General features: G+C 37.6%; 1 protein-coding gene across 4 annotated transcripts in view; it reads right to left on the reverse strand.

Moving 5' to 3' along the window:
* LOC136886372 (transcription initiation factor TFIID subunit 3) overlaps window positions 1-27,168 on the reverse strand; it is a 199,143-nt gene that overhangs the window by 11,925 nt on the left and 160,050 nt on the right. For 3 of the 4 annotated variants that reach the window (XM_067159119.2, XM_067159120.2, XM_067159118.2), the window contains 2 exons: window positions 18,597-18,697; window positions 9,160-9,308 (listed from right to left, as the gene is read on the reverse strand). In XM_067159119.2, coding sequence (XP_067015220.2) covers window positions 9,179-9,308; window positions 18,597-18,697 — 231 coding nt within the window. In that variant the 3' untranslated portion in view covers window positions 9,160-9,178. Of the gene's footprint in view, window positions 1-9,159; window positions 9,309-18,596; window positions 18,698-27,168 lie in introns of those variants that run through there. The other variant, XR_010861781.2, reaches the window with a different exon arrangement.

The following is a 27,168-nucleotide window of genomic DNA, read 5'->3' on the forward strand; positions in this document are numbered from 1 at the left end:
GTAGGCCGAGGAAGAGAAGGTAATGCAATAGGAAAACTTGGACTGGGACAAAGGATTGAAAGAGGGAATCAGATGGTTGAATTCTACACCAATCGTAATTTAGTCCTGGCTAATACTTGGTTCAAACCCCACATATGATGGCTGTATATGTGGATGTACCTGGAGACACTGGAAGATATCAAATAGACTTCATTACGATGAAACAGATATTCAGAAACCAGATGTTATACAGCAAGACTTTCCCAGGAGCAGACGTGGGTTCTGACCACAACTTGTTGGTCATGAAATGCCATCTGAAGTTGAAGAAAAGAGTGTGAGGGATTGTGTCAAGGAACATGTTGCACGAGGAGTAAATGGAAAGGCTGAAGGAAACACAATAGATGAAGAATGGGCGGTCATGAAGAATGAGATCAGAAAGTTTCAGAAGAAAGGAAAGATCAAATAAGAATCAAGGGATAACTAGGGGATCCTAGACCTGACTGACGAACGGCAAAAGTAAAAGAAGGCAATAAATTAGGAGGACAGAAAAGAATACAGGCGTTTAAAGAATGCAGTAGATAGAAAGTGTACAGCAGCTAAGGAAGAGTGGCTGAAAGGGATGTGCAAAGATGTCAAAGGCTGGTCATAGGAAAGGATGATGCTGCATACAGGAAATTCAAGGAAATCTTTGGAGAAAGGAAAACTAGGTGTATGAATATTAAGAGCTCAGATGGTGGTGGTGGTGATGATGATGATGATGATGATGATGATGATGATGATGATGATGCTTGTTGTTTAAAGCCACATCCACTGACCAAAATTCAAAACAATGGACAAATATGAATTTAAAATAATCAGTGGATCCAACTCACAATAAGTTACTGAATGTTAAAAAGTTCTTAAATTGATCCACAGACAAAAAATTAAAAAAAGACGGCGATGAACAATGAATATGAACTTGAAACAATCAGTAGACCTGACCCGGAATGCCCCACCTTCTCAGAAACTATCATAAAACAAAAGTGTTACTGACCAAGGGACTGCTTCCAGAACACAATCTTGAATCGATGTTGCTTGTTATCTGAAGGGGTCTAATAATAATGTTATTTGCTTTACGTCCCACTAACTACTTTTACGGTCTTCGGAGACGCCGAGGTACCAGAATTTGGTCCCGAAGAAGTTCTTTTATGTGCCAGTAAATCTACTGACACGCGGCTGTCTATTTGAGCACCTTCAAATACCACCGGACTGAGCCAGGATCGAACCTGCCAAGCTGGGGTTAGAAGGCCGGCGCCTTAACTGTCTGAGCCACTCAGTCCGGCTAAAGGGGTCTAAACTCCAGGTCAATGGCCCCTCATAATGGTACTTTTCGCTAGTAAAATAGAACCATGGTATTTCTCATGTTGCGGTACTAATCAAAAGTAGCGCAGACTCACGGTGTTCCACACATTATGGTACTAATCACAAGTATTGTACATCACACAAGTAACAGAGACCTATGGTGTTTCTTACATAATGGTGCCACTCAGAGGCAACGCAAACCCATGGCGTTCCTCACGTAGTGGGTACTAATCACAGGTACTGTAAACTCACAGTGAACCCATTCTCCATTGCTACTAATCACAAACCTATTGTGTACCTAACATAGTGGTACTACTCGCAAGTAAAGGCGACTCATGATGTTCCCAGCGTGACGGTACTAATCACAAGTAGTTTTATGGTTCTAATTCAATCATCCCTTGGTCGGCCCTTTTAGTCGCCTCTTACTACAGGCCGGGGATACTGTGGGTGTATTTTTCGTCTGCGCCCCCACCCAGAGAGAGAGAGAGAGAGAGATGAAGTAACGGACAAAGAAAGGCAAGGGCCACGAAGGGCGTGAAAATGAAAGACTCCCTAGGCATCGAATGCTCTAATACCATCGGGGTCGGAAAAGAACAAGAGTTGACCAAAGGAGGTCGGAGAGATAGATAAAAGTGAGGAGCCTGGCACATGCAAGTGGAAGCAATGCCAGGACTCAGGTAAGGGCCCCCAACCCACACTCTCAAGTTGAGAGCCCCTAGGGCCCCTTTTAGTCACCTCTTATGACAGGCAGGGGATACCGTGGGTGTATTCTTCATTTGTGTCCCTCGCCCACAGGAGGGTCAGAGCTCAGATGGAAAACTACTTCTAGGGGAAAGAAGATAAAGCAGAAAGATGGCAGGATCACATTCAACAATTGTACCAAGGGAAAATCATAGACAAAAAGGTTCTGGAACAACTGACTGTTGATGCTGATGAAATGGGAGACTCAATTTTGAGGTCAGAATGAGACAGAGCTTTGAGAGACCTAAATAGGAACAAGGCACCTCGAAATGATTACACACGCTCAGAATTACTGACTGCTTTAAGAGAAAACAAGATGGCAAGGTTATTCCATTTCCTGTGTAAGATGTATGATACTGGAGAAGTGCCATCTGATTTTAGACAAAATGTCGCTATATCTACTCTCAAGAAAGCAGGTGCTGACAAGTGTGAAGTGGAACGCCCAGGTTTCATTACCCGTGACAACCGAATCCAAAAAGTTGTCCTTTTCATTAGCAAAGCGGTAAATACCAAACAACAATCATGTGAGTGGCGGGATCCATCTCCACCCAAGCCACAAAAATTCAAACACCAAAAACGAGGTTACAGATGAGATTTAACGTTTCCTCAATGGCATGACAGTGAGCTGGTATGTCATGGGCATACAAAAATCGTCAGTGTGTCTACAAAAATGCATCGACCAAAATGGTGACTACTGTATATAGAAAAAAATAGATAAATGTCCATCCTTTAAAATTATATAAATACTATAGAAATAAATGGTTCTTTGTATTTATAAAAAAAATAAGGAGACATTCTTTTTTGGATTACTCTCATAGTAAAGGAGTGATAATAAGTTAAATCTGTGTGTTACATGTTACCTAGTGAGTCAGGATGGCATCTAAAAATTGCTAGGCTGCATGATTAAATACCCATAGAGGGAGCTGGGAGTGAATGTGGAAATTCATCCCACACAAGGAGAATAAGTCACTGAATAGAACTGCACTGCATAATTAATTTTTTAACAAGATTTAATATACATGTAGTTTTATTTTTAAGGAGGAATTGTATACAATGCACAATATACTTCATTAATAATAAGGAAGAGACAGTTAAGAAACAAAAAAACAATTAAAATGTAAAATTGGACAACGGTTCCTATTTATATCTAGCAGCTCAAGTTTTATTTGTAATCCTGTAATGGGACCAAGGCATTTTTTATTATTAGAAGAATAAGAAGAAGTCACAACAACAGTCTTAATTGTTAGGTTTTTAATTATAATGCAGTGTGTGATTTTAAACGGTCATTAATGTTTTTTAAGGATCAGTAGTAGAGTGTCGGCCTCCAGATCCCAAGATAGTGGGTTCAAACCCGGCAGAGGTAGTTGGATTTTTGAAGGGCGGAAAAAAGTCCATTCAATGCTCCATGTCGCATGACGTTGGCATGTAAAAGATCTCTGGTGACACATCTGGTGTTTACCCAACAAAATTCATTAAATCTCAGCCATAGACGCCCAAGAGAGTTTCGGTTTACTCGGTCTGCCATCTAGTGGGCCTAGAGTAAAATGGAACGTCGAAATTGACGAGCAGACAGCCAAATGTCTGCACATAGTAGCTGAGGCGATACGATTATTATTATTATTATTATTATTATTATTAGGGAATTATTTTCACTTAGAAAGCAAATGCACGATTTATTTGAAATATGTGTGAGTAGATGAATGTAAATGTAATAAACAAAGTATTTTGTTTAAGAGTATCGTATGGAAAAGGCAGACTCCTATTAAATTCCTGATTTTTAGTATAATGAAATAAATGGTAAAAGTCTATATGAACCAAAAGACACCATAAAAATGGTTAAGTTAATAAATTCAGAAGATACAGCCTAATAGGACAGTTACTGAGGAATGGAGGGATCTTGCCGACCATACTGGAGAGAAAGCATAAAGGACCAAGATCATCTTATATCCAACAAATTCAGAATGTTGCTGGCTGTACAAGATAAGGACATGAAGTAATTTACTCAAAATTAAAAATGGCTACCTTAGCTCTTGCTGCTGCAAACCAACCTTTGTGTCGATAACTAGACAATCACGATGTTCTGAAGGTGCAGCAACACTCATACTGTTCCGCACTAAATCCTCCAGCTTTGCTTTGTTTTGCTTAAAGCAGTGGACAGGTTGTACTGCACTCCCATTCCATGATTTGCTGCCAGCTTAGCAGCTGAAATTTTTCTGCAATGTCCAGTTTTTGTTGTGCTGTTAAATCAGTTTTCTTATGCTTCTTGCCATAAGCCTATAATACTGTAGACTGATTAACAATTCTCAATTTTTACAGAGATTCTAGACTAATTACAATGGTATTTTATTGACAGGCAGCACAAGGTTCATTGCTGTCATAACGACATTTCTTAATTCAACCTGCAGCAAGCTTCATTAAAAAGAGGGAGGGAAAATAAAGTATACTACCCATTTTAATTTTCTTTCTTTCTTTTTTGGGCTGCATGGAAGATGGTGGTATGAAAATGAGCAAAAGTAAACCAGATTTTAGAACAATGTGAGTTATGAACAAGGAGTGAGGGTATCGACAGTGACATTTTTAAAAATACCTTCAGTGTTATCCCCAGAAATTTTTGTCAGCCGGGTGGCATGAATGAGTAACCGGATGGGGAATACTAAGTAGAAAATGAATATGATAAAATTTAATTGTATTCGCCTCACAGCATTAATAGTAATATCAGACAGGTAAACATAAACGGCAAAATTGAGTTATTTCAGTATTATAAGACATAAGATTATTCTGAACTTCTAGTGTTCTACTGTTCGTTCATAATCATGCATACCTGCCAACTTTACAAAACCAAAAATCGGGAGATTTTGATATGAAAATCAGGAAAAATCAGGAGAAATCAGGAGATACAATTGGTCAAAACTGCTTATTTTACATGTCTTGCACAATACAGTACTATGATATATTTATAACACTTATTGTCTCAAAGCCCGACTGTTGCTATACAAGGCTACAAGGCTAACAATTACACATCTCTATTCCCTCACAGGAAGTATGTGTGAGGTGATCGGTCTCTGATAAGCCTACCGAAAATAGTATGAACTCATGCTCCACATGTGTGAATCAGTCATGCACTTAGGTGCCATTACTTAGCAAATGCATAAATTAATATATTGCATCAAGCGCCCGCGCGATTATGTGAAGCGAAATGCTATTTGGATCAAATAACTAGCTGATGTACCCGTGCTTTGCTACGGAATTCTCAGAACGACTGTCCTTATAGTTTTCCCAACTGAAGTCAACATAGGTTATTACAATGACATCAGTATGAATGTCGCGATTAAAAGCAATGCTGTCATATGAAATATTTGATAAAATTAAAAACAGCACATTTTCTTACTTTTAACGAAAAGCACTACAGTGTCAACCTAACAGTTCAAAGTTCCAGAGCTAGAATGACCAGGCTACAGACAGCCGCGAACACTCCTGTGTAATTATTCTGTTTAAGTGTGCACACTGCTCATTCCAATCACTGCCTCAGAGTAGGGATCGAATAGCTGGAATACTATGATGATCCAGTGTGTTACGAACCAGTAGTATCAGAAAATTTATGAACCACAGGAATGGCATGCTAAAGAAGAGAGTGATCTAACTCCCCAGCTATTTCCCGCCAATATTCAAGCAAGCTGTTATACTCGATACGCAGCAGTAATCCCATCTATCGGAGATAAATGGCAGCTGAATACACAAAGCACATCACAACAAACAATGATAAATGTAATGCTATTGTTGATCATTTTTATGAGCTTTCTATATTGGAGGCCTTCACATTTTGTTTTCTTCCGATTTTGTGATATTAGGTAAAGTGAGTTGTCCTTTCTTTCCTGACTTCCTCTTGTGTTATTATTCAAGTGATCGTTCCTTCATGACTTTTTTCTCATTCTTATAATCATCTTCACAATTTAATCACCATCACCACAAATATTATTATAGTCAGTACGGTAAAACTGAATAAGACATAAATAATCAGAAATTGTATTCCCTATAACTTTTGTTATGTAGTACTTTTTGATATGACCAATAAGATACCTAATTCAAAATTAAATTATTGGCACCTTCCCCTAAACTACCATTTCGAACAGGGTGAATAAAATTATTTATAGCGTAGACTGTAGTACCTTATTCCCTGCCTTTACATAAAATTCTGTTCACCCATATTCTTGTACCTCGACACTGATATGGATTTCAAAAATTCAAATTCATGAATATCTCTGTTATCACAGCTGGTACGGTAAAAACTGTAAGACATAAATGATAGGAAATTTGATAATATTTGATAATAATAACAAATATTTGAGAATTAAATTTTAGGCCCTCCCCTAAACTACCATTTCACTTAACATGCATAAAATTATTCATGGCCTACATTATAGCGACTTATTCCCCGACATTATATACTGATTTTCATTAAATTCTCTTTAGCCGTTTTCTCGTGATGAGCGCACATCCATACAGTACAGACAGAAATTACGGAAAATTAAAAAGTGCATTTCGCCTTGTTACTGTGGTCACGATCGGTAGGGAAATATCAGTCTTTTTAAATTCTGAGCAATGTACAGACAAAACTCTTATTTTATATTTATACTGAGATAAATTCAAATTAGAATTGTCTCCCAAAATCTCTAGAAAAGTCACTATTCGTTATCATTGAAATTCTGTCACTAAATTACTAAGCAAGACTCCATATCTAGCGACCAGTCTCTAGAATCGACTAGACTGATGTGAACGAACACAAACATAGCACGCGAGAACGAGAGATTGACAATCAATATACGCGTCGCGATATACAGGTTTCAATAAACATAAACATTCAATAAACATTTGCGCACATTTCTCGCTTTAAAAACGTCAATATTTAGTTTGAAAGCGGCCAATGAGCGAAGGACTTCCGGCCAATGGCATAAAAAAAATGCTGAAATGACGGAATTTGAAAACAAATGTTTGAAGTTCACCAAAAAATAAGCTAAAATTGGGAGAAATAATAGAATAATCGGGAGGCAGGAAGAACTGTCGAAAATCGGGAGTCTCCCGCCTAAATCGGGAAAGTTGGCAGGTATGATCATGTAACATTGGGGATTACCACTCGGTTGCTGTGGAGTGCCATATGGGTTTGTGACATCATGAGGAAACAAGCTCGCATGCGATTCCACGCTATTCCAGACAATGCTTGCACAGACTACGTGACAGTCAAGCTAAACATTTAAACTCCAATGTAACTGATGCAATTATCCTGACAATAATGAAGATTTATCATTTACATAAACAATTTTACAGTATTTACATTTTAATTTGGAGCTCTCAGTGACTCAAATATGTATTAATATTATGTCACTAGCACGTACCTCGGTTATGTTAAGCCGGGTGGTCTGTAAAAACAGCAGGGCGGTGCGCCCATTAAAAAGGTCCTAGGGAGAACACTGACCTTAGCTTTACCACACATGACATAGGCAATCTCAAGCAGAATACAATCTGGCTGGAATGCTTGGAGAAGGGTTTCGAACATGTTATGTGACAAGAATACTCTAGCCAGACTGAAAGTGAAAATACACGAAATAGTTGCAAGACCAGCACTCGTATATGGAATAGAAACATGGCCTGTCGCTAGAGGGCTGCTGTAAAAGATGCTAAGATATTTGCGGGACTGACAAGGAGAGATGGAGAAAGGAATGAGACAATCAGTGGAATATTAAGTACTGTGATTGGAAAAGTTAGAGAAGCATGACCGAGGTGATTTGGTTACGTTAATGGACAACTGAAGATTATATAGGAAAAAGGCTAATGGAGATGGCTGTGACTTATAAAAGGAGAAAGGGAACACCAAAAGAAAGTGGCTTGATTATATAGAGGAGGATATGGCAACTGAACATACAGGAGAACATAGTCGTAGACAGGACCGATGATGATGATGATTGTTGTTTAAAGGGGCCTAACATTGAGGTCATCGGCCCCTAATTGCACAAAATGAGACGAAATGGAATCGCAAATTAAAAGTCTAAAATTCTCCACTGACCAGAATTCAAAGCGTGAGAACGAAGAATGAATGGACATGAATTTAAACAATCAGTGGATGTGTCCCGCAATGCTTTACATTCACACAAACTGACGTAAAAGAATAGGATTACTGACCAAGGGACTGCTGCTATAGCATAACACTGAAACAATGTTGCTTGCAGTCTAAAGGGGGTCCAAAATCCAAGTTAAAGGTCCCTCATAACGGTACCGATCGCTAGCAAAGTAGAACCATGGTATTTGTCCTGTTGCGGTACTAATCAAAAGTAGCAGAGACTTGCGGTATTCCACACATTATTGTACTACTCAGAGGTTATGAAATTTGACATATAATACAGACCTATGTTTTTCTCACCTTGTGACGCCATTTACAGGCAACGCAAACCTATGCTGTTCATCACAATAGAGTACTGACCACAGGGACCTTCCACTATTCCGTGGTGTTCTTCATATAGTGGGTACTAATCACAGGCAAGGCAGAACCATGCTAGCTATCATCCCATGGTCCTGCTCATATGGTGGTACTAATCACAGGTACTGCAAAAGCCAACCGCACGGTGCTCCTGTGTGCTAATAATAACAAACCTATTTGGTACCTAATATAGTGGTACTACGCGCAAGTACAAGCAACCCATGATGTTCTCTGCGTGGTGGTACTAATCACAAGTAGTTTCACGGTTCCAAGACAATCACCCCCCTTGGTCGCCCCTTTTAGTCGCCTCTTACGACAGGCAGGTGATACCATGGGTGTATTCTTCGTCGGCGTCCCCCACCCACAGGGGGTTGTGTGTTTGGTCTGTGAGAAGTATCTTATTTCCCTCAAGTCCGCTGGAAAGCCAGTTAGGACCTCCTACCCGCCAACTGGGACCCACCACGTGGGAGTATCATCCCTCCCCCTGCTACCAGCTGCCAGCGTAGCAGGTTCGTGGCAGACAGGACCAATTGAAGGATGTTAATCCGCACCAGCAATCCCAACTTTATGCGGGAATAATAAAACTGAAGAAGAAATTTACCGGGTAAACCTCCCGTGTCTAATCTCACCTGGAACTCCAATGATGGATCAGGTCAACATCTTTCTTTTCCTGGGTTTCTTCTTCTTATCGGCCGAGTTTTCTTGCTTCTTGACGATACAAACTCGGCAGTACCAGTCTTCGTTCTCATCGGGTGGCACTTGAATTCCAACACATACCCTACAGGAGGAGGAAGAAGAAGAAGCTATCACAATGTCTAGGTACATAGTTAAAATTGACAGCAGTTATTTACGTTTGATGTAGGGGAATCAATCTTTATAGGCAGGATGTGATGAGGATCCCAAGTGTGTAACCATTAAGTTTTTCAGTCTGTCCAAACTAATGTTATTAACTGAAAATGCATGAAAAAGAGAAAATTTAATTAAAAAAACAGAATTTCATGTTCTGTTCCTGAAAGAACATCAGATTCTGCCAAATTACTTCTTTACCTTTACCTTTTTTTTTTTAAATTATCTTACGTAAATGTTATTGATTAAGAATGAGTGATTATGATGAACATTTTATGTTAAAATTCTCTGTGTACTGCCTTAATGAATGTGGAAATATTTTTTTAAACTTACCTTGTTCCACTATACTATCTCAAAGTTACTTACTCTGTAAGTGTCTAGATTCATAATTTATCTTATTTGTTTCATAACATCATCAATTCACAATCATGTAACAAGTTTATGCAATCTAAACAATTTTGTGCACATGCATGTGTAGAGCAAATTAACTTGAGAAAACTCTGTGGGTATTATTTCTGTAACACAGTCAACAAGAATTACACTAATACATTTCTTGATTTAAAAAAAAGCATACGACAGCATATATCGCAAATCACTTCTCAATATCTTAACAGAATTTGGACCTGATAAAAAAAACAAGAAAAAAGCAAGAAATATTATCAAGGAAACTGTCGCTGAAACAATAGCTAAGATAAAGTTTCTGGGTGAATTTAGTCACAAATTTCAAATAAACACAGGAGTCTGACAAGGGAATGGACTCTCTCCATTACTTTTCAATTGTGGTCTTGAAAAAGTGGTCAAAAGAAGAGAGAAAAGCAGGTGCACCATCTCACCATTTAGGACCTCAGATTAAAGGTATTAAAAATGACTGTCTAGCCTTTGCTGATAATATGGCACTAATTGCCTAAAACATCCCGGATGCACAAAAACAACTTGCTATACTACATGAAGCAGCAGTGAAAAATGGATTTCAAATATTATATGAACAATCTAAGTGTATGACTGACATCAAAACTGTGCTGCAGTACTAGCAGAAGGCATTTACCAACACCTAAGCGAATGGATTATAGAGAATGGTAATGAAAAGAAATCCATAATATCAAAAATTCAGAAGATGGAAACTGCTTTCCAACTAACAAAAACTGTTTACAACAAATAATGGCTCTCCTGGAACAGTAAGATTCAACATAACAGTGATTAAACCAGAGGCACTATATGCTTAAGAAACAGTCAGTCTGCTACAAGTGAGGTTAAAGGAACAATTAGAGATTAAGAAATTAAAAATTATGAGAAAAATCTTAGGGTCAAGAGTTAAAAATGGAATTCTTTAGCCTAAACCTAACTGTGAAACATATCAACGTGTTTCCAGAATCACAGATATGATGCGACTATGACAAATCCAATTTACAGGATATTTAGAAAGAATGGACTCTACTTGATCTTCCCACGAAATGTACACATTTCTGCAAATACAAGGCCACTATACCAAAGAGGTATAAACTATTGAACTGAACTAGGATCACAAAATCTACTAGATCAGAATAAAATCAGAATTACGGGTCCAAACATATGGATTTGAGGGAGAAGAACAGGAATCTAAATGAGGTAAATAGTCGGAAGATTGGAAACTTGCACAGTCCTTAAGAATGGGGAACTACTGAGCAAGAAGGAAAGCTGAAAAAAAAAAAAAAAAAAAGGTTGATTCTACACGGTCCTAGGTGACCCATTCATGAAGAGAAGAAGAAGAATGGTCAAAAGTGACTTGATAGAATGTGAGAATGTTCTTTTAGAATGAAACATGTCATTCCACTTATAATTATTCATTTTTACAGGCATTTTATAATGTTCCAAGTAATATTCATGTTTGATAGACTGAAAAGCTAATAAGTTCTATTACACACTAAAATTATGACTAATATCAAAACAGTTAATATATTATTCTCTTCACTGGCATTCTTAAACACAAAAGTATTCCAGAACATTTGAAAGAAGCGTGAAACTTATATTTTACAAAAATTGATTAGTAGTATGAGCAAAAACACAAAATAAACTCAATAAAACAGAAGCAAAGACTTCTAATTTGATAAAGGAATTTGTTTGAGAAGAGGTGGTGGGGTCTGACAGTTATTATCACCACTAGTATAGGAGGAGGGAAGGCAAAAATATGTACACAAAGATACCCCATGAACATATATAAAGGATAATGCAAGCTGAAGTTATATGAACAATTTCTATGAGCAGTGAATTGACCCAGTAAAGAGTATAAATGGACTGCACGTACAAATGCAACACTCTTAGTAACATGATGGAATTCATATGCAACAAGCAATGGAAAAGAACAAAGAAATGACAATTCACGACTTATTTAGGAGGATAGGATATTAAATGGAGAAAGTCTTGGAAATTACATCAATGAACATTGCAGTTTAAGTCCGAGTGATGGAGCACAACACCAGCTAACAAGGCTAGAAGTGGATTCTGATCTGAAGAACACAAGAAATGGCAAGTCCCCAGGGTTTGATTACCTCACTGCTGACATGATAAAGGCAGCTGGAGCACAAGGCATACAGTGGTTGTATACAATACTTTCTGTCATCTGGAAAGAGAACACAAAACCAGAGGATTGGATGAAAGATATCACCATCACCCTGTATAAAAAGGGATACAGAAAGAAATGTGAAAATTAAAGGGGCATTACTCTACTCTCTCTGACTTAAACTTTTCGAGAAAATAAGTGAAAGAAAAATCAGCAATATAGTAGAACCATTATTGGAGAAGGAGAAAGGTGACTGCAGGAAGAGCCAAGCAGTACAGACTTCATATTTGCCGTCAGAATTAACACAGAAGCACCGGGAATATGGTTAAGAACACCCAATTGATAAAGTAAAGACGCTCTATCAAAAATGCAATAGCTGTGTCAAATAGGGGATGGAAGATCAAACTGATTCAAACCCAAAAGAGGAGTCCAGCAGAGAAGTGCCTTGTCACCACTCCTGTTCATCAATGACATGGATTGGATCATAAAATCCATCAAAGAACATTACAAAGAGCCTAACACTATAATATTTGCAGATGATATTCTGATATGGGAGAGAAAATGAAGCAGAAGTACAGGAGAATGAAATCTTTGGAATGGTAAGTTCAAAGAATATGGACTAAACATCAGTAAAACAAAAACTGTTGAAATTACTATTAACAAGAAAGGCACAGATTCAAACATTTTTCTGGAGGGAACTTTGTTATAATCTGTTTCTAATTTAAAATGCCTTGGAAGTATCATTTCAAAAGATGACAATAAATCAAGAAATACTTAAAAGGACTCAGAAAGCTTCTCAATTTTCGTGTGAGAAATCTACTGTGGGATGATAAAAACACCCTAGAAAGCAAACTTGACCATGTTTCAAACATACTTCATTCCAATTCTCACCAATGGACTCGAAACATGTACCCAATATAACAAGGCTAATAGCAAAATCCAGTCAACAGGAATGAAATTCATCAAAAGATCAGAAAAACAAGATCAGAAATGAAGCAAACAGGAAGGAGCCTGTTACCAAGCTTTTAGCAAGACGCAGGCTACAAAGGTTTGGGGATGTTATGAGGATGGACAGAACGAGAACAAGACCCCCTTACAAAACTCTTTGAAACAGCACTACAATGGTTTTTGAAATGAACTAGGATCAGATCGGAAAAACGCAAATTGGATCAAGTTTACAAATCTTGCTGCTAAGAACTGAAAGTACACAAAAATTGAAAACAAAGGAAATATATATGATAAATTCATCAAAAAGCTTGTTGTGCTATGCCAGTACATTTTGCTAGAATTACCTGTAGTGTTGTAATGCTTGTAATTTCTATTTGCTATCCAAGAATACCCCAGAAGAAGAACTCTACATTTATCCTATATATCTGGGCTATAACGTTATTTGCAGAAAAAACTTCATATGCCTTTTGGACAAATTAGCTGACTTGCTTGCAAACAACTTGATGTTCAGTACATAGACCTGACTTATCTCGCAATTTCATGAGCTCTCTGTTCAATATCAGCAACATCCTCAACCAGTTTGTGGGTTATCTTCAACAAGTGATCCTGTTCCTCCTCTTTCTTTTTATAACTGTTAAGTTCTTTAGTCTGTGTAAACAAATTTATGAATAAATAACTTTTAGAAAATACTTGAAAAAGAAAACATTCATGGCTTAATTCCAACCGATTAACTATCAATCTAACAAAAACAAACTACATAAATTTTCACAAACCTTTATATGTATTAAATTTGGATAAAAATCTGCTTTTCTTCAATCAAAGAGTAATGAAAGTGCACAGTACTAAATTCTTAGGACTGATTATAGATGAAAATCTGTCGTGGAGTAATCACGTGGAGACTATCTGTAATAAAATTATCCCTGTGATTGGTATCCTCAGTAGATTGCGATATAAGTTTTCTCGTGGGTTGTTGAAGGGTATTTACTATGCTCTTATTGAAAGCCACATCTCTTATATGATACATGTCTGGGCATGCTGTAATAAAGAATTATTTGGAAAGGTAGAGGTCCTTAGGAAGAGAGCACTAAAAATAATTTTCAAACTGCCCATTCTGACACCGACTAAAGATCTGTATAAATATTGTAATATATTATCACTTCCAAACCTCCGCATAAAGGCTTCTATAATTATGATCTATAAAATTCAAAACAAATTAGTCCGCTCAAACACATCAGTAATTACCAATTCACAGATTCATAATTATGAAACAAGAATTATTTATAATATTCACTACAATCAGATTCATTCCACTAGTTATGGTCAAAACTCTCTTTGGCATTTTTCTATAACTATGTATAACTCGCTTCCAAAAAATATAAAAATGTTACCAACTTTATCTATCTTCAAAAGTAATCTAACTAAATACCTGAAGTAGTATGGTAAATATGGTTAGGAAGCTTTGTCCTATCTTATCTCTTACACCATGTTAAATTATATACTTACTGTATTTTATTTTGTAATCAGATTGTGAATATAGCTGCCATTGTCATTTATTTGTATTGCACCAAGAAGAGCCTTGGCTCAGGTGCCTATATTAAAAAAAAAAAAAAAAAAAACCACATTATTGCTTGGGAATGCAATTATTTGCCCACGTGTTGAAGGCTTTGAAACTCAGAGAATTGCTTGGATCAGTTCTCTTCTTTACACTCACTGTCCAGGTTCTCAATGCACGAGGTTAGGTTAGGTATAATCACATTTTCTTGTCTCATTGCAATGAAATGTTCAAATTAGTTTCTTGGTTTAGGGACCTGCATTATGTCACTGCAACATTTGTTAGAAAGTGCATTTTCAAAGTTTTGCGAGGTGGTCTTCTTCTTTCGAATAAGTTACTTGGGAGCACGCTTGTTCAACTGTTGGGTTTTGATCTTTGCCCAGTATTGTTGCATCTTATCCTGGTGTAGCTCCTTCCTTCCCTCCAACAACAGTGTTTTCCTGGAAACTACACTTTCTTCAGGATCTGTCTGCTTTGCAAGTCTGTCAGCCCCAGTTCACTCTCCGTCAGCCAGATGGTACGGACTTCTCTGTTTTGTAGAAGATGAACAGGTGGTTGGTCAGTCCACATAATCACAGAACACTACCCTCCTTTTCCTGGCACAGTGAGAGTGCCTCTCTACTTGTAGTAGAGTTCTGAATTGTGACATCTCCAGTATTCTCCACTATTCAATACAGGTTGAAGGATCTTTCTGAAAATTTGTCTCTCTCTGACTTTCCAGTTTTTCAATCAAGCCTCTCCTATTTAGTGACAAACACTTCACAGCATACAGGGTTTCTGGGCAGAAGACTGTTGTGTGGAGTTTCAGCTTCAGACTTGATGACAAGACATATCTTGTTGTACGTGTTTTAAGTCGGTCGATAAGTGGTTCCAGTTTGTTAATTCTCACTGCTTTCTCTGACAAGTTAGGATCGACCCAGTCGTCAAAGTACTTCAATTTCTCCACTCACTGGATTTTACTCTGCTCTAGTGACATCCCTCTATTAGCCCTTTTGATGATGGTAACGTACTTGGTTTTCTCTAGTGACATTTTAGAGTCCAGCTTTGGCCACCTGTCTTCTGAGACAACCGATCAGAGATTCAGCAATCAGTGCCATGTCTTCTCCATAGGCCAGACAATCTACAGTCAGCTCTTCCCACTTGTGACCCAGATAGACCAAACTTGACCTGTTCCTTGAGCCATTCCATCACAATTTTTGCAAAGATGCAGTTTAAAGAGGAGTGGACTTGTTTTGACCTCAAAGGTTTCTGAGATTTCACCTCTGAATTTAACCTGGGACTGTGTGTCAGTCAGGGTTTGTAGAATGAGTTTTCAGGTTTTGGTGTCTAGTCCTAGTTCCTTGAGAATTTTACTAAGGGTCATTTGGTTCACAGAGTCACACACTTTTCTAAAATCAACTAAGGTAAACACCACTTTCTAATCTTGGAGTGGGCTGGTATAACTTAGAAGATGAGGATCTGCACATACAAGAATGGCTTTCTCTTTCTGAAACACTCCTGATACACCTCCAGTCTGACTGTGCAGTAGATTCCTGCCCTTGTCTGTAAGGCCTTAGACAGGACCTTGTACATTATTGGGAGGAGAGAAATTCCTTGCCAGTTGTTTACATCTTAACAATCTCCTTTCTTCTGAAAGGGGTGGATCAAAGCTGAGGTCTAGTTAGATGGCTCTCCATTTCCCAGATGTTCTGAATCTCAGTGAGCTTGTTCACTGCCTTGCTATTGGCATACTTCCAGAGTTTGGTAGTGGTGGTGATTATTGTTTTAAGAGGAAGTACAACTAGGCAACTATCCTTCCAGAGTTTGGCTACAATACTCCAGCTGCCTTGTTCTTCAGTAGCTGGATTATTTGATTAACTTCTTCCACTGAAGGAGGACGTGAGTCTGTGTTTGGTGTCATTGGGTGGTAATTCTTCACTGGTTGGATCTGAAATGAGCACATTCTTAGCTCTTTGCCTCACACGTCCATGTAAACACGTCCACGACACATGCAGCCATTCTCTGTTTTGTGTGTGTGAGGCTCCAAAGGTCCGACCTTGACCCTGCATCTGTTAGAACTCTCGAACAAGGGAAATACAAGTCAAATATTTTATTTTCAGTTCTGTGCCACCACTGCTTCTCGTAGCAAGTGTCAACCTACTCCAGCTGATCGGCTCGAAAGTGCGATATATATGACATTTGTGCAAAAAACAAAGTTTGTGATGAAATTATTTTTGAATTCAAAGAGCTTGACCATGGTGTAGTGTACTGCGGTGATAGAAAAAGGGATCTCCGTAATGGTGATGGTGAAAGTAAAAATATCGTGACTACATCTAGTGTCTTATATGTCCACTGAGTGGGTAAATAGTGATATTTTATCAACGATAGTTATATTTACAGGCAATTCCAGACCCATCCTCTTTCTTTAAAAATTTCCTAGATGAAGATTTAGTTAAATCAATCATTATTTGCACCAGTTTCTCAGTATTGAGTTATCTTCTCACTCTTGAGATCATATCGGGATGTTACATTAGATGTAATGTGGTCATACCTAGAAATTGTATTTATTAGAGGAGTGGACAAATGCTGAGGAATTAGTCCACAAGACTCTTCCTTCATATCACGTTACAGGAAAAATCATACAGTGATTCCAACAGATACAGTAATTCCTTCATTTACCGGATACTCAAGCACAACCATCTCAAAAACTGCCAATCAGGTGTGAAAATATGTTTAATGAATGGTTAAAGTACTCACTTTTCCTTGTTGCTGTTAACCAGCTTGTCCTGCGAGTTTCTGAAGTGAAGGCTCATTGGATTGCATTTAGTAACGTTCTGTTCGAAAGTTCTGTAGAAGTCTCGGGAGTTATTTTTAGTGAAGCTCTTTTCAATCTGGGTTGTGTGTGAAGGTTCATTTAATTCCGCAGATTATCTTGGCCATGAGCTTCCTCTGTTCCTAGATATTTTCCCAGTTTCCCTTGATCTTCTGAGAGTTCCATCTCAGACATGTTGTTTGTTTTTGGGCTACTGTGTAGTCACAGTCATCAGTCCATCACAGGTCTCCTTCTTGTGAGGAGAGCAAGTTCAGTGGTCGTCCGGGCTAGAGCCTCCTTCAGTTGGTCCCACTTGTTCAGATCTGCCTTTTTCAACATTTGATTTACTTCCTGGTTGTTCTTAAGTTACTTTGTGTCAAATCTGATTGTCCTGGGGGTTTTGTGTCATCTGGTATTTCTGGGAAGGACACTCAGTTTGATCTCCAAGTGGTAATGATCCAAATCCAGGTCGGTGCCTCTCAGTCTTGTTCATTATTTTGCTTTTCTTTGATATATTATTTTAAAATTCATATGAGGTGTCATATTGATACCTAATCCAGCAAGATATGGATGAGGAGGGTCAAAAGGTTCATCCTCTTCTCTTGGCTGGTTCGTCCAGATCTTCTAGGCATCAGACTGTCGGGAAATTTTGTATTAGATTTTCTGGTAGTTGTGGTTTTTAAAAAGAAGAATTGCTACATTCTTGGATATCAGTCACTGCTGACACTGATTCATCCCTGAAGTCACTACTACTATCTTCGTATGATGCCACCTCATTGATTACAAGTGCATTGACCTTGTCTACAACTTCTTTTTCTTCTTCAAACAGCAGTTTCTTTATTTGTTTAAAAATAACATATTGTGTCTTGTAGCAGTATCTTCAGAAATACTATAGAAATCCACCAACAGTTTCATTATTACTGCCTGTCACATTGCTTGAGAAGACTGTACACCACCACAAACATTCCTTTGCATCTCAAACATGAGTGATTTACCCCTAACTGACAACACAGTACTCTCTTCTGCTGTCTCCAGGCAAGCAAGAGCAGACAGAAGATGCATGTTCAAAAGCCTACTTCTCCTGCCTCCCTCATCCATGCCAGCTAAAATTTTGCAATAAGTCAATGTTTACAAGCTTTAATGCAACTAAAATAGAGTTGTTCTGTTCTCCACAACAACCAGATCCCTCCCTTATTAAACAATGTTCTAATAATAACAGTAAAACATTTCAGTACGTTGTATCATTTTCCAGACCATACACTTAAAAGTCTACTTTTCTTCTTATTATTATTATTAAAGAGGTAAGAATATGACTGCTTTAAAACTTTTTAATACAATAAAGACTTCAGTCCAAATCATATGCAATAAGGGATTAAAAGAAAGAGGCACTTACCAGTGGTACCAGGCATCACAATCGTCACAGCCGATCATCGGACTGCCATCATCCTGGCCTCCACACGCAGGGCAGATCCACACCTTATTACCCTCGTGATCCTGCAGCATGTCGACAACATCATAGCAAGAAAATTAAGACCATGAGAACTTCACATGAACAACTCAGCTCAAGCGCTCAATCAGTCTTACTAAGGGTCTCAGAGAGGAGGTGACATCACAGTGAAGGAAATAATAAAAAAATGAAGTAAGAGATTACTGAAAGGGAATATAGCATATGATCAGGGTAGAATAGGATTGGTTTTTTCAGGTCACCAAATTATCAACCGTTTTGGTGCAGATCTCCAAGCCATCCTGTCCTGCGCTCCACATTTCACTCCTACGTTAATATTACACATTGCATCCACTCTTAATATTCTCTTATTGCATTTATACCTTTGCATTTCCTTACCATTATTATCTATATAGTTCCTCTCTCAAGTACATGAGCAAATACTAGATTTATCAACCTACTACTCTTCCATCTGTAACTATATTCAGAATCTCCTCAATTGTAATTCTGTAATAATACTGTAATGTTATTGGTTTGCCATCCTGCTAACTACTTTTAAAGTTTTCAGAGATGCCAAGTTGCTGACTAGACTGGCGTATTTGAACATCTTCAAACTCCGCCGGGCGGAGCTGGTACTGAATCAGCCTTCTTGGACTCAGAAAGCCAGCACTCTAGTACCATCTAGCTGAGGGATTCTTAACCTGGGGTCCGTGAAAAACAAATTAAAACACTGACATATTTATTCACAATGGGGAACTATATGAGAGAATAGAGAAGATTACCACTACAATCAGAAAGAGGGGGCTGAGCTTTCACAGACACCTAGAGAGAGTGAACCTGGACGGATAGCACAGAATACTTGCTCTTCATGAAAAATGGAAAACTCATCCATGATGGCTGAAAGAAATGCATGGAGATCTAAAGGAAGGAGGCATAACTCCCAAAGAAATTCAAGACGGAACCATCTTCAGGAAGAAAGTTGTGGATTTGAGGGAGAATCCTGAGAGAGATCCTGGTAAAGTGCGCAACATCTCAGCGGAAGAGCAACAGAAGAGAAGCTTGACTATCAAAGCTTCGGCCACAATGTAAAAGAAAAAAGTGTAGGCCTCCAAAAGAAACATGGCACATAGCTTGTGTAGCTACAGTCCATAGCTGGCTGCATCGATGTATGTAATAACAATATTATTCATTATAATTTTAACATTAATAGTAGAAGGGTAACTGCAAAATTTTGATTTTGTAGCAGTGCATAGTAATAATAATGACTCAATGAGCATGGATTTGTAATCTTTGCCTGGCTGAAATAGACTGTATTAGTGACTGAGATCTTCCCAAAGATGATCTCATTGATTTGAAGACAAAGAAAATGTTACAAAGAAAATTCAACAGAGGAGCCTTGAAGAACTTTGATGTAGGCTGAAAGAAGCCAACCTTCATTTGGTAAAGCAAGCTGGATGTTCTGATTCCATTGGCAGTAGATATCTTTTTGACGTGGGATTTTCAGTAATTGTTTCATTCAAAGCAAAAAAGTCGAAATTGACTGGATGTCAAAGACAAGATGTGTGTTGCTTTATCAAAGATCATTCCAGATTCATCTTCCTATTCATGCCAAACAACAACTAAGTTCTCAATGACATGAACTTTAAAACTGCATTAAATATTTTGTTTTGTTCCATTTGCACTCAATTTCATTTCATTTCACATGTAGTCATTTCTTTTTTGGAGATAAAGACTGAAAAAGAAAATTTTTGTTTAAGATTGTACACTAATACTTTGTTTGTGTTATACACAGCACAAGGCAATCAGTTTTCAATAAAATAAACTTTTTTTTTTGCTTGCAAAACTGTGTTTATGTGCTTATGTTCATTTTCATAGGGAGGGGGCCCATAGGTTTTATTAGAAATTCAAAAGGGTCTGTGTGACACACACACACACACACACACACACACACACACACACACACACACACACACACACACACACACACACACACACACACACACACACACACACACACACACACACACACACACACACACACACACACACACACACACACACACACACACACACACACACACACACACACACACACACACACACAAAAAGAAGAAAAAATATGTTAAGAACTCCTGGTCTAGCCACATAGCCCAACATATGTAATTTGATCCATCCAAGTAATAATGTTAGCATTATTCTGTAATATTACATTTCTCTTTATGAATAATTAAAAAACATTTTAAAATATTAGTTTAAAAACCCTTTTCACAAAATATGCCCTGAACTATGCTTTCTTCACTTTAATTCAGTGTTATCTAGAGCATAAGGAATACTGAATATTTCATAGTTTTGAAGCAGCATTTTGTTGTGTTCTTTTTGTTACTTTATATCAACTAAAACATATGAAAATGTTTTTCTCCAGATAAGTACGAACTTGTAAACTCCAGTATACATAGTAAGAGTTGCTGTTCAACCAATCTTCTCAACTCATCCTACAATCAATTAACACCTAAGCAAAAGTCCTGAGACATCAGAAACACACCAACTCTTCTTCTTACATTATATGGAAAGACAGGACCACAGGTGAGGTAGCCAACAAATGCCACTGGGAAATTGATTCTTAACTTTATATTTTTGGCAGTTAGAGAAGGGAAATCTCATTTTTGCTACCCACCATGTTACTATGTCAGTAACAGATTACTAAGAATTCTAAACCACAATTTCTTTTTTCTTTTCAAATGTGTAAACTTAAATGAAATTCAAAACTCAACATTTCCAGGGAATATCACTCAAATGAAAAACGTTACAGAAAAAAAAAAAAAAAAAAAAGTTTTGGTACTAACATTTTCTGAAATAATGTTAAAACTTTACTACTCACAATAATAATAATGCTAATTCAATCGGAATATCTCATTTGGTACATTGGCTCAAACCTTGGAGTGGATGCTTGGCTAATGGTACTCCCCCTATCATGCAATAATTGCACAGTTACTGTTTGGCTTCGTTGGCCAAGTCCACTGCTGTCTCTCATGTCATTCAGCTCCCAAAGTTGATATCACAAGGCTATCCAGAATGAAAACCCTCAGACAAGCCAGGAAATGAACCCTAAGCCTCCAGGTAAGAAGCAGACTCACTATCCCTACCCCTATACACAGGACTGGTCAATAATAGCTTGGATATAAAATACGGCATTAATTAATGGTTGTTTGAATGGTGAAACCCATCTCCATACTCAGGAGCAACAACACTAAGACCCCACAGTGCGGCTAAACTTAACAACATGAGATTTCCTAAATCTAAAATGTTGTTTTGTGACAAAAAATAATTTTTACTTAGTAATTTTTATTCAAGATTATATCTCAATCTATTTTATGAATGTTTTATTTTTAGTTTTAATGTAATGATTTGGTGTACAAGTATATTCCAAGATTCCTATGTTAATTTGTGTTCACTTACCTCGTAACAACAAAAATTTGTCACTAGATCTCCAAGAACATTGTTATTGTAATAAGTTCTTTACAAATTTACTAATACACAAGTGCAAAATCAAGCACTCTCAGGAACAAGTACTGGCAGCAACAGTCGACACTACAGGAGTGGAATAAGCTAATAGAGGAGACTCCAACTCTTACCCTAACAACCATGGCCAGTATGGATATTACTGAACAGCATAAGAACTGATACGGCAAGAACTTCAAACGGAAGACTGTACACAAAATGGTTCCTGTGACAGCAGTGATTTTCAAACTGCTCCGTGGAAACCCAGCGTGAAAAATTTAGACACAGTAAGTGACAAGGCAATAGTAGCTGCTTCATACTGGAGCAACTTTGCGAGATATTTGGTAGCTTAGTTTTCCACTAAATATTTACCCTTCAATCAATCACCTTTGATCTGCACTTAGGGCTGCCACCCAGATGGCAGATTCCCTATCACTTGTTTACCTAGGCTTTTCTTAAACGATTTCAAAGTAGTTGGAAATGTGTCAAACATTTACCTTGATAAATTATTCCAATCTCCAACTCCTCTTCCTATAAACTAGTATTTGCCCCAATCTGTCCTCTTGAAATCCAAGTTTATCTCCATTTTACGATCTTTCCTATTTGCAAAAACTCTGATCAACCTTGTTCGTCTACTAATGTCATTCCAAGCCATCTCTCCACTGACAGCTCGAAATATTTCTTTTGAACTGCAAACTGTCCACTTCATGTCCGTATCGATATGACAATCTATGAATCAAAAAATTATTTAACCACCTAATTGATACCTTTATTTGCCTTTGGCAATTTTATAAAGTCATTCAGAGAACAAGTTTCGAGTGCTTCGCAGACATCATCAGCTACATTCACTTATGCTTAGTATACTCAATATATTGTTCTCATAACAGTCTTTATCCCTTCTCATGGGAAATTTATGATTTTGTCTAATGGGGAAGGACGATGGTGGTGAGGGGAGGCGGGGTTGGAGGAGAAGGGGAGGGGAGAAATGCTTAAAATATGTACTTAAAAACTTATCCTTAACTAAAATACTATTAAAACATTTGTTCAGCTTCTAATTAAAAAGATAAAGTCTTTTCATGTCTCTTTTTTTTTTTTTTTTGTGCTTCTGCTTGGAAGTGTATTATACCAGAGCAAGGACAGAGAACACAAGCACAGACCCAGACCCAAGATAGGGGGAAGTAAAGATGGAAATCCACAGACAGGGATAGTGTTACAAACTGCCCATTTGCCTAGTTTATGCACAAGTTACATCTAAGCGTGTCCCAACATTGAGTTGCAAGACCATTTAAATTTGGACAATAAGAAATCCACCTTTAGCAATAAAATTATAACAAGTTATCAATGTTTTTCAAACACTCTTTCGAGCAGAAGCATGAAAGAGACTTAAAAAGATTTTTATCTCCTCAATTGGAAGCTGAACAAATGTTTTAACAGTATTTTAGTTAAGGATAAGTTTTTAATTACACATTTTATCAGACAAAGTCGTAAGTTTCCCATGAGAAGAGATTAAGGCTGTTATTAGAACAATATATTGTGTAAACTTTCATCTATTCTATACCTAAGCATAAGTGAATGTACCTGATGATGTCTGCGAAGCAATCGAAAATTAAAAAAAAAAAAGCTATTTATTCGGGGCGTCGACCTGAGAAGATCTTTTGCCCCTATGAATGACTTTATAAAATTGCCAAAGGCAAACAAAGATATCGATTAGGTGGTTAAATAATTCTTTGATTCTTAGATATTTCTTTTGGTCAAGCCATTTGTCTCGTTTCCAATTCTTCCCAGCCCTAAGTTTGCAACATTTTTGTAACACTATTCTTTTGTCGGAAATATCCCAGAACAAATTATGCTACTTTCCTTTGAATCTTAAAGCAAGCTTGAAGCTACAGTACCCATATTGTATACAACGAATTCACAAGACGAGCTATAAATAACCAAACCCCTACATATAAGTGATCTCTTTGACTCCAATTTCACTCAAAATGTTTCTCAATTTTGCCGTAGCAGAATATTTAGTGGTGTTCATGTTATAACAGCTTTCTTTGCTAGTGGTTTAATGTTGCACTAACCTACTGAAGATTTTCAGCGAACACAGTATGGTTGGGAAAAGAGCTAGGATTGGGAAGGAAATGGCTGTGGCCTTAATTAAGGTACAGCCCCAGCATTTGCCTGGTGTGAAAATGGGTTTCCTGGATTTCACATACCCTGGTGAAGTCGTGGGTGCAAGGTGTCACATATGTGAACCTGGCCTAGTTTTACACCACTGCCCTAATACCAGTCTGTATCCAACTAATATACATTTCTGTGGTGGTTGGCAGTATGTTAATGAGAGTTGTCAATTTAGAGAAACTCCCAGTTGTCATGCCAGAGAATTTAACCGGACAACTAAAATCTCCAGCCCAACAGCGAATCGAACCCAGGATCCTCTGAACTGAAGGCCGCTGCACTAGACCATTCAGCCAAAGAGCTGTACACACTAATTATTCAAAAAATCACTATAAAATAAGCACAAAATCATGCTACTTGTGCTAGTCCAAAATTTCTTAACTCTTACTAGTCCGACAACATTTATTTTGACAGCCATTACTAAGCTATTCATTGAGCTACTGCCATCTGTTTCTTATTGAGTGAACTTTGTTTGGTTCCCGAAGTAACTTCCCAAGTTCAAACTAATGTGTTTTGTTATTTTCTTGGAAATAACACAAGGAACAGTCGACTGTTTGTTAGCACATTTTCATGGTCAGACGACTCAGCTTTGTTTACGTACTGGTGTAGCTCAACAGACCTGTTGTTCACAGCAGCATTTATATGTAGTACTGAAATAAATTAGTGATTCAGTATGAATGAAGATGATCTAAGGATGCAAATATACTGTACTTAGATAGCAGTGATAATGGACGATTATTACTTATGTGAAATGTGATTTAGATGACAAATTTCAACAACTTTCAAGTCAAGGTGAAGGTATCGATTGTAGTTTTATGAGTGAATCTTCCTCTTGGACTGGAAGGATTTTTTCGCTAGTGGTTTAACGTCCCATTAACATACTGAAGGTTTTCGGAGATGCAAGGACTCGCCTAGGTATCATCTCTGATGGCATATACATATTGACATAATTTACAGAAGGGCATACCATGGGTTTCACCTCCTCTGCTGGTTGGTGGGTCAAACCTGGCGAGTAAGGGCTTCCTAAATTATAAATACATACAAAGCCTTTGTTAGACCTGCCATACGCGTCGCCTATTGACTTTGGAAAAACATACGAATTGAAACTATTAACGACCTACATACTTTCCCAACAATTCTCTCCCACCTTCATTCTCTCTGCCTACGATACTTTCAAAATGCAACTTCCCACAACCTTCCCCAATCTCTCAAAGCCATCGACCTCTCCCCACTCGCCCACTCCATTCTACATAACATGCCAACCCCCACTACCAATCACCTCTTCCCAACCCCAGCCCCTGGACAACATTAAAAATACGTTCAATATGCTGAGACGCTGCAGGTAGCACATTCCTTGGCAAAGACTAAACCGCAACCATTATCATCATGGCTGCACACTCTGTAGAGGTATAAGGCGGTACCACCACCGGCTGTAGAAAACAATAAACACTACAAAGTGACTTGCTCTCAAAGAAGTATGATGACCCGGCTGAGAATGCATACAGATTTGGACATATTTTAACTTGAAGCAATGTTTGTTTATATTTTTACAAAGAAGAATGTTTATGTCTCCTTTTCTCTCTCTTTTATGAGCTATTAACTATAAACAAATGATTTATTCTCAGAAGGTGCCAAAAAATCCTTGTTCAAAGTAAAGTTAAATTTAAGAATGTTATTTTATGTATATATCAGTGTTCTTCTAAACTACAAAATGTGTGACATCACACTATCTCTATAGATATAATTCTCTATTCTAAGCCTAAGAGCTCCAAGTTGAGCTGATGGCCCACTTCCACATGGGAGAATGAAATAATAAATGAAAAAAAAAAAAAAAAAAAAGTCACCACTATATGCACTAGCCATGCATCTTCGTAGGTATGCTAGTTACCAAATGATGAGCCCAAGTTGACACACTGGGGCAAGAATGCTGGCAACCAAGAATGAGTTAACAGGAAAATTTGTTATTTCCAATAAAGGACCATTTATATTGGAATTATATTTCTTCTGGTCAAGCTGTTAATTTCCTTCCTTCAAATTCTTTCTAGCTCAAAGTTTGTAACATATTCGTAACAGTACTCCTTCGTTGCAAATCACCCAGAACAAACTGTACTGCATTTCTTTGGATCTTAAAGTAAGGTTGCAGCTACACAACCCAATAATGAACAACAAATTCACAAGGTGAGCTAAAAATAACCAAACCACTACATATAGGTGATCTCTTTAACTCCAGAATCCACTCAAAACTTTTCTCAATTTTGCTGTAGCAGAATATTTGTTGGCGTTCATATTATAACTTTTACCTCTCAACTGAAAACTATGCAAATAATTACACACTTCCATTTTTCACCAATTCAACTAAAGGTAACCTTAAAACCACGGGGACAATAAACACTATTTCATCAAAACATGGAATACACAAACCCAGCACCATATGACAAAAGCAAAGGTCTGAGTACCATCCACGAAGCAGAAAGTGATTTCGAGAACTTTCACCAAAGCAACACAGTACCAGTTCTCAGGCTGTTATCTTGCACACTATGCCAGCCAAAGCAAGAACGGAATTTTGAATCTCATAATAATCTGCTTGTTGCCATGAAGAAAATTGCAATTCACAATTCCAATTTTTGTTGATAAATCACATTTTAAGACACTATTTATTACACACATCAATCTTAACTGGAAATCTTGCTTCATTCACAGCCTTTCATATCACGAAGACAATGGCTTTAAGAACCTATCTGTAGATTTTCAAACAAGTTCCATATGCTATTGAGAAAAGAACGACATGTTGGTCAAAACTCATGAAAATGTCTTTTTCTGCAGGTTTCTTGCTTTGGCCTTGTGCATTTTAGGTCCC

This window comes from Anabrus simplex, chromosome X (assembly GCF_040414725.1).
Source record: "Anabrus simplex isolate iqAnaSimp1 chromosome X, ASM4041472v1, whole genome shotgun sequence".
NCBI classification, from domain to species: domain Eukaryota; kingdom Metazoa; phylum Arthropoda; class Insecta; order Orthoptera; family Tettigoniidae; genus Anabrus; species Anabrus simplex.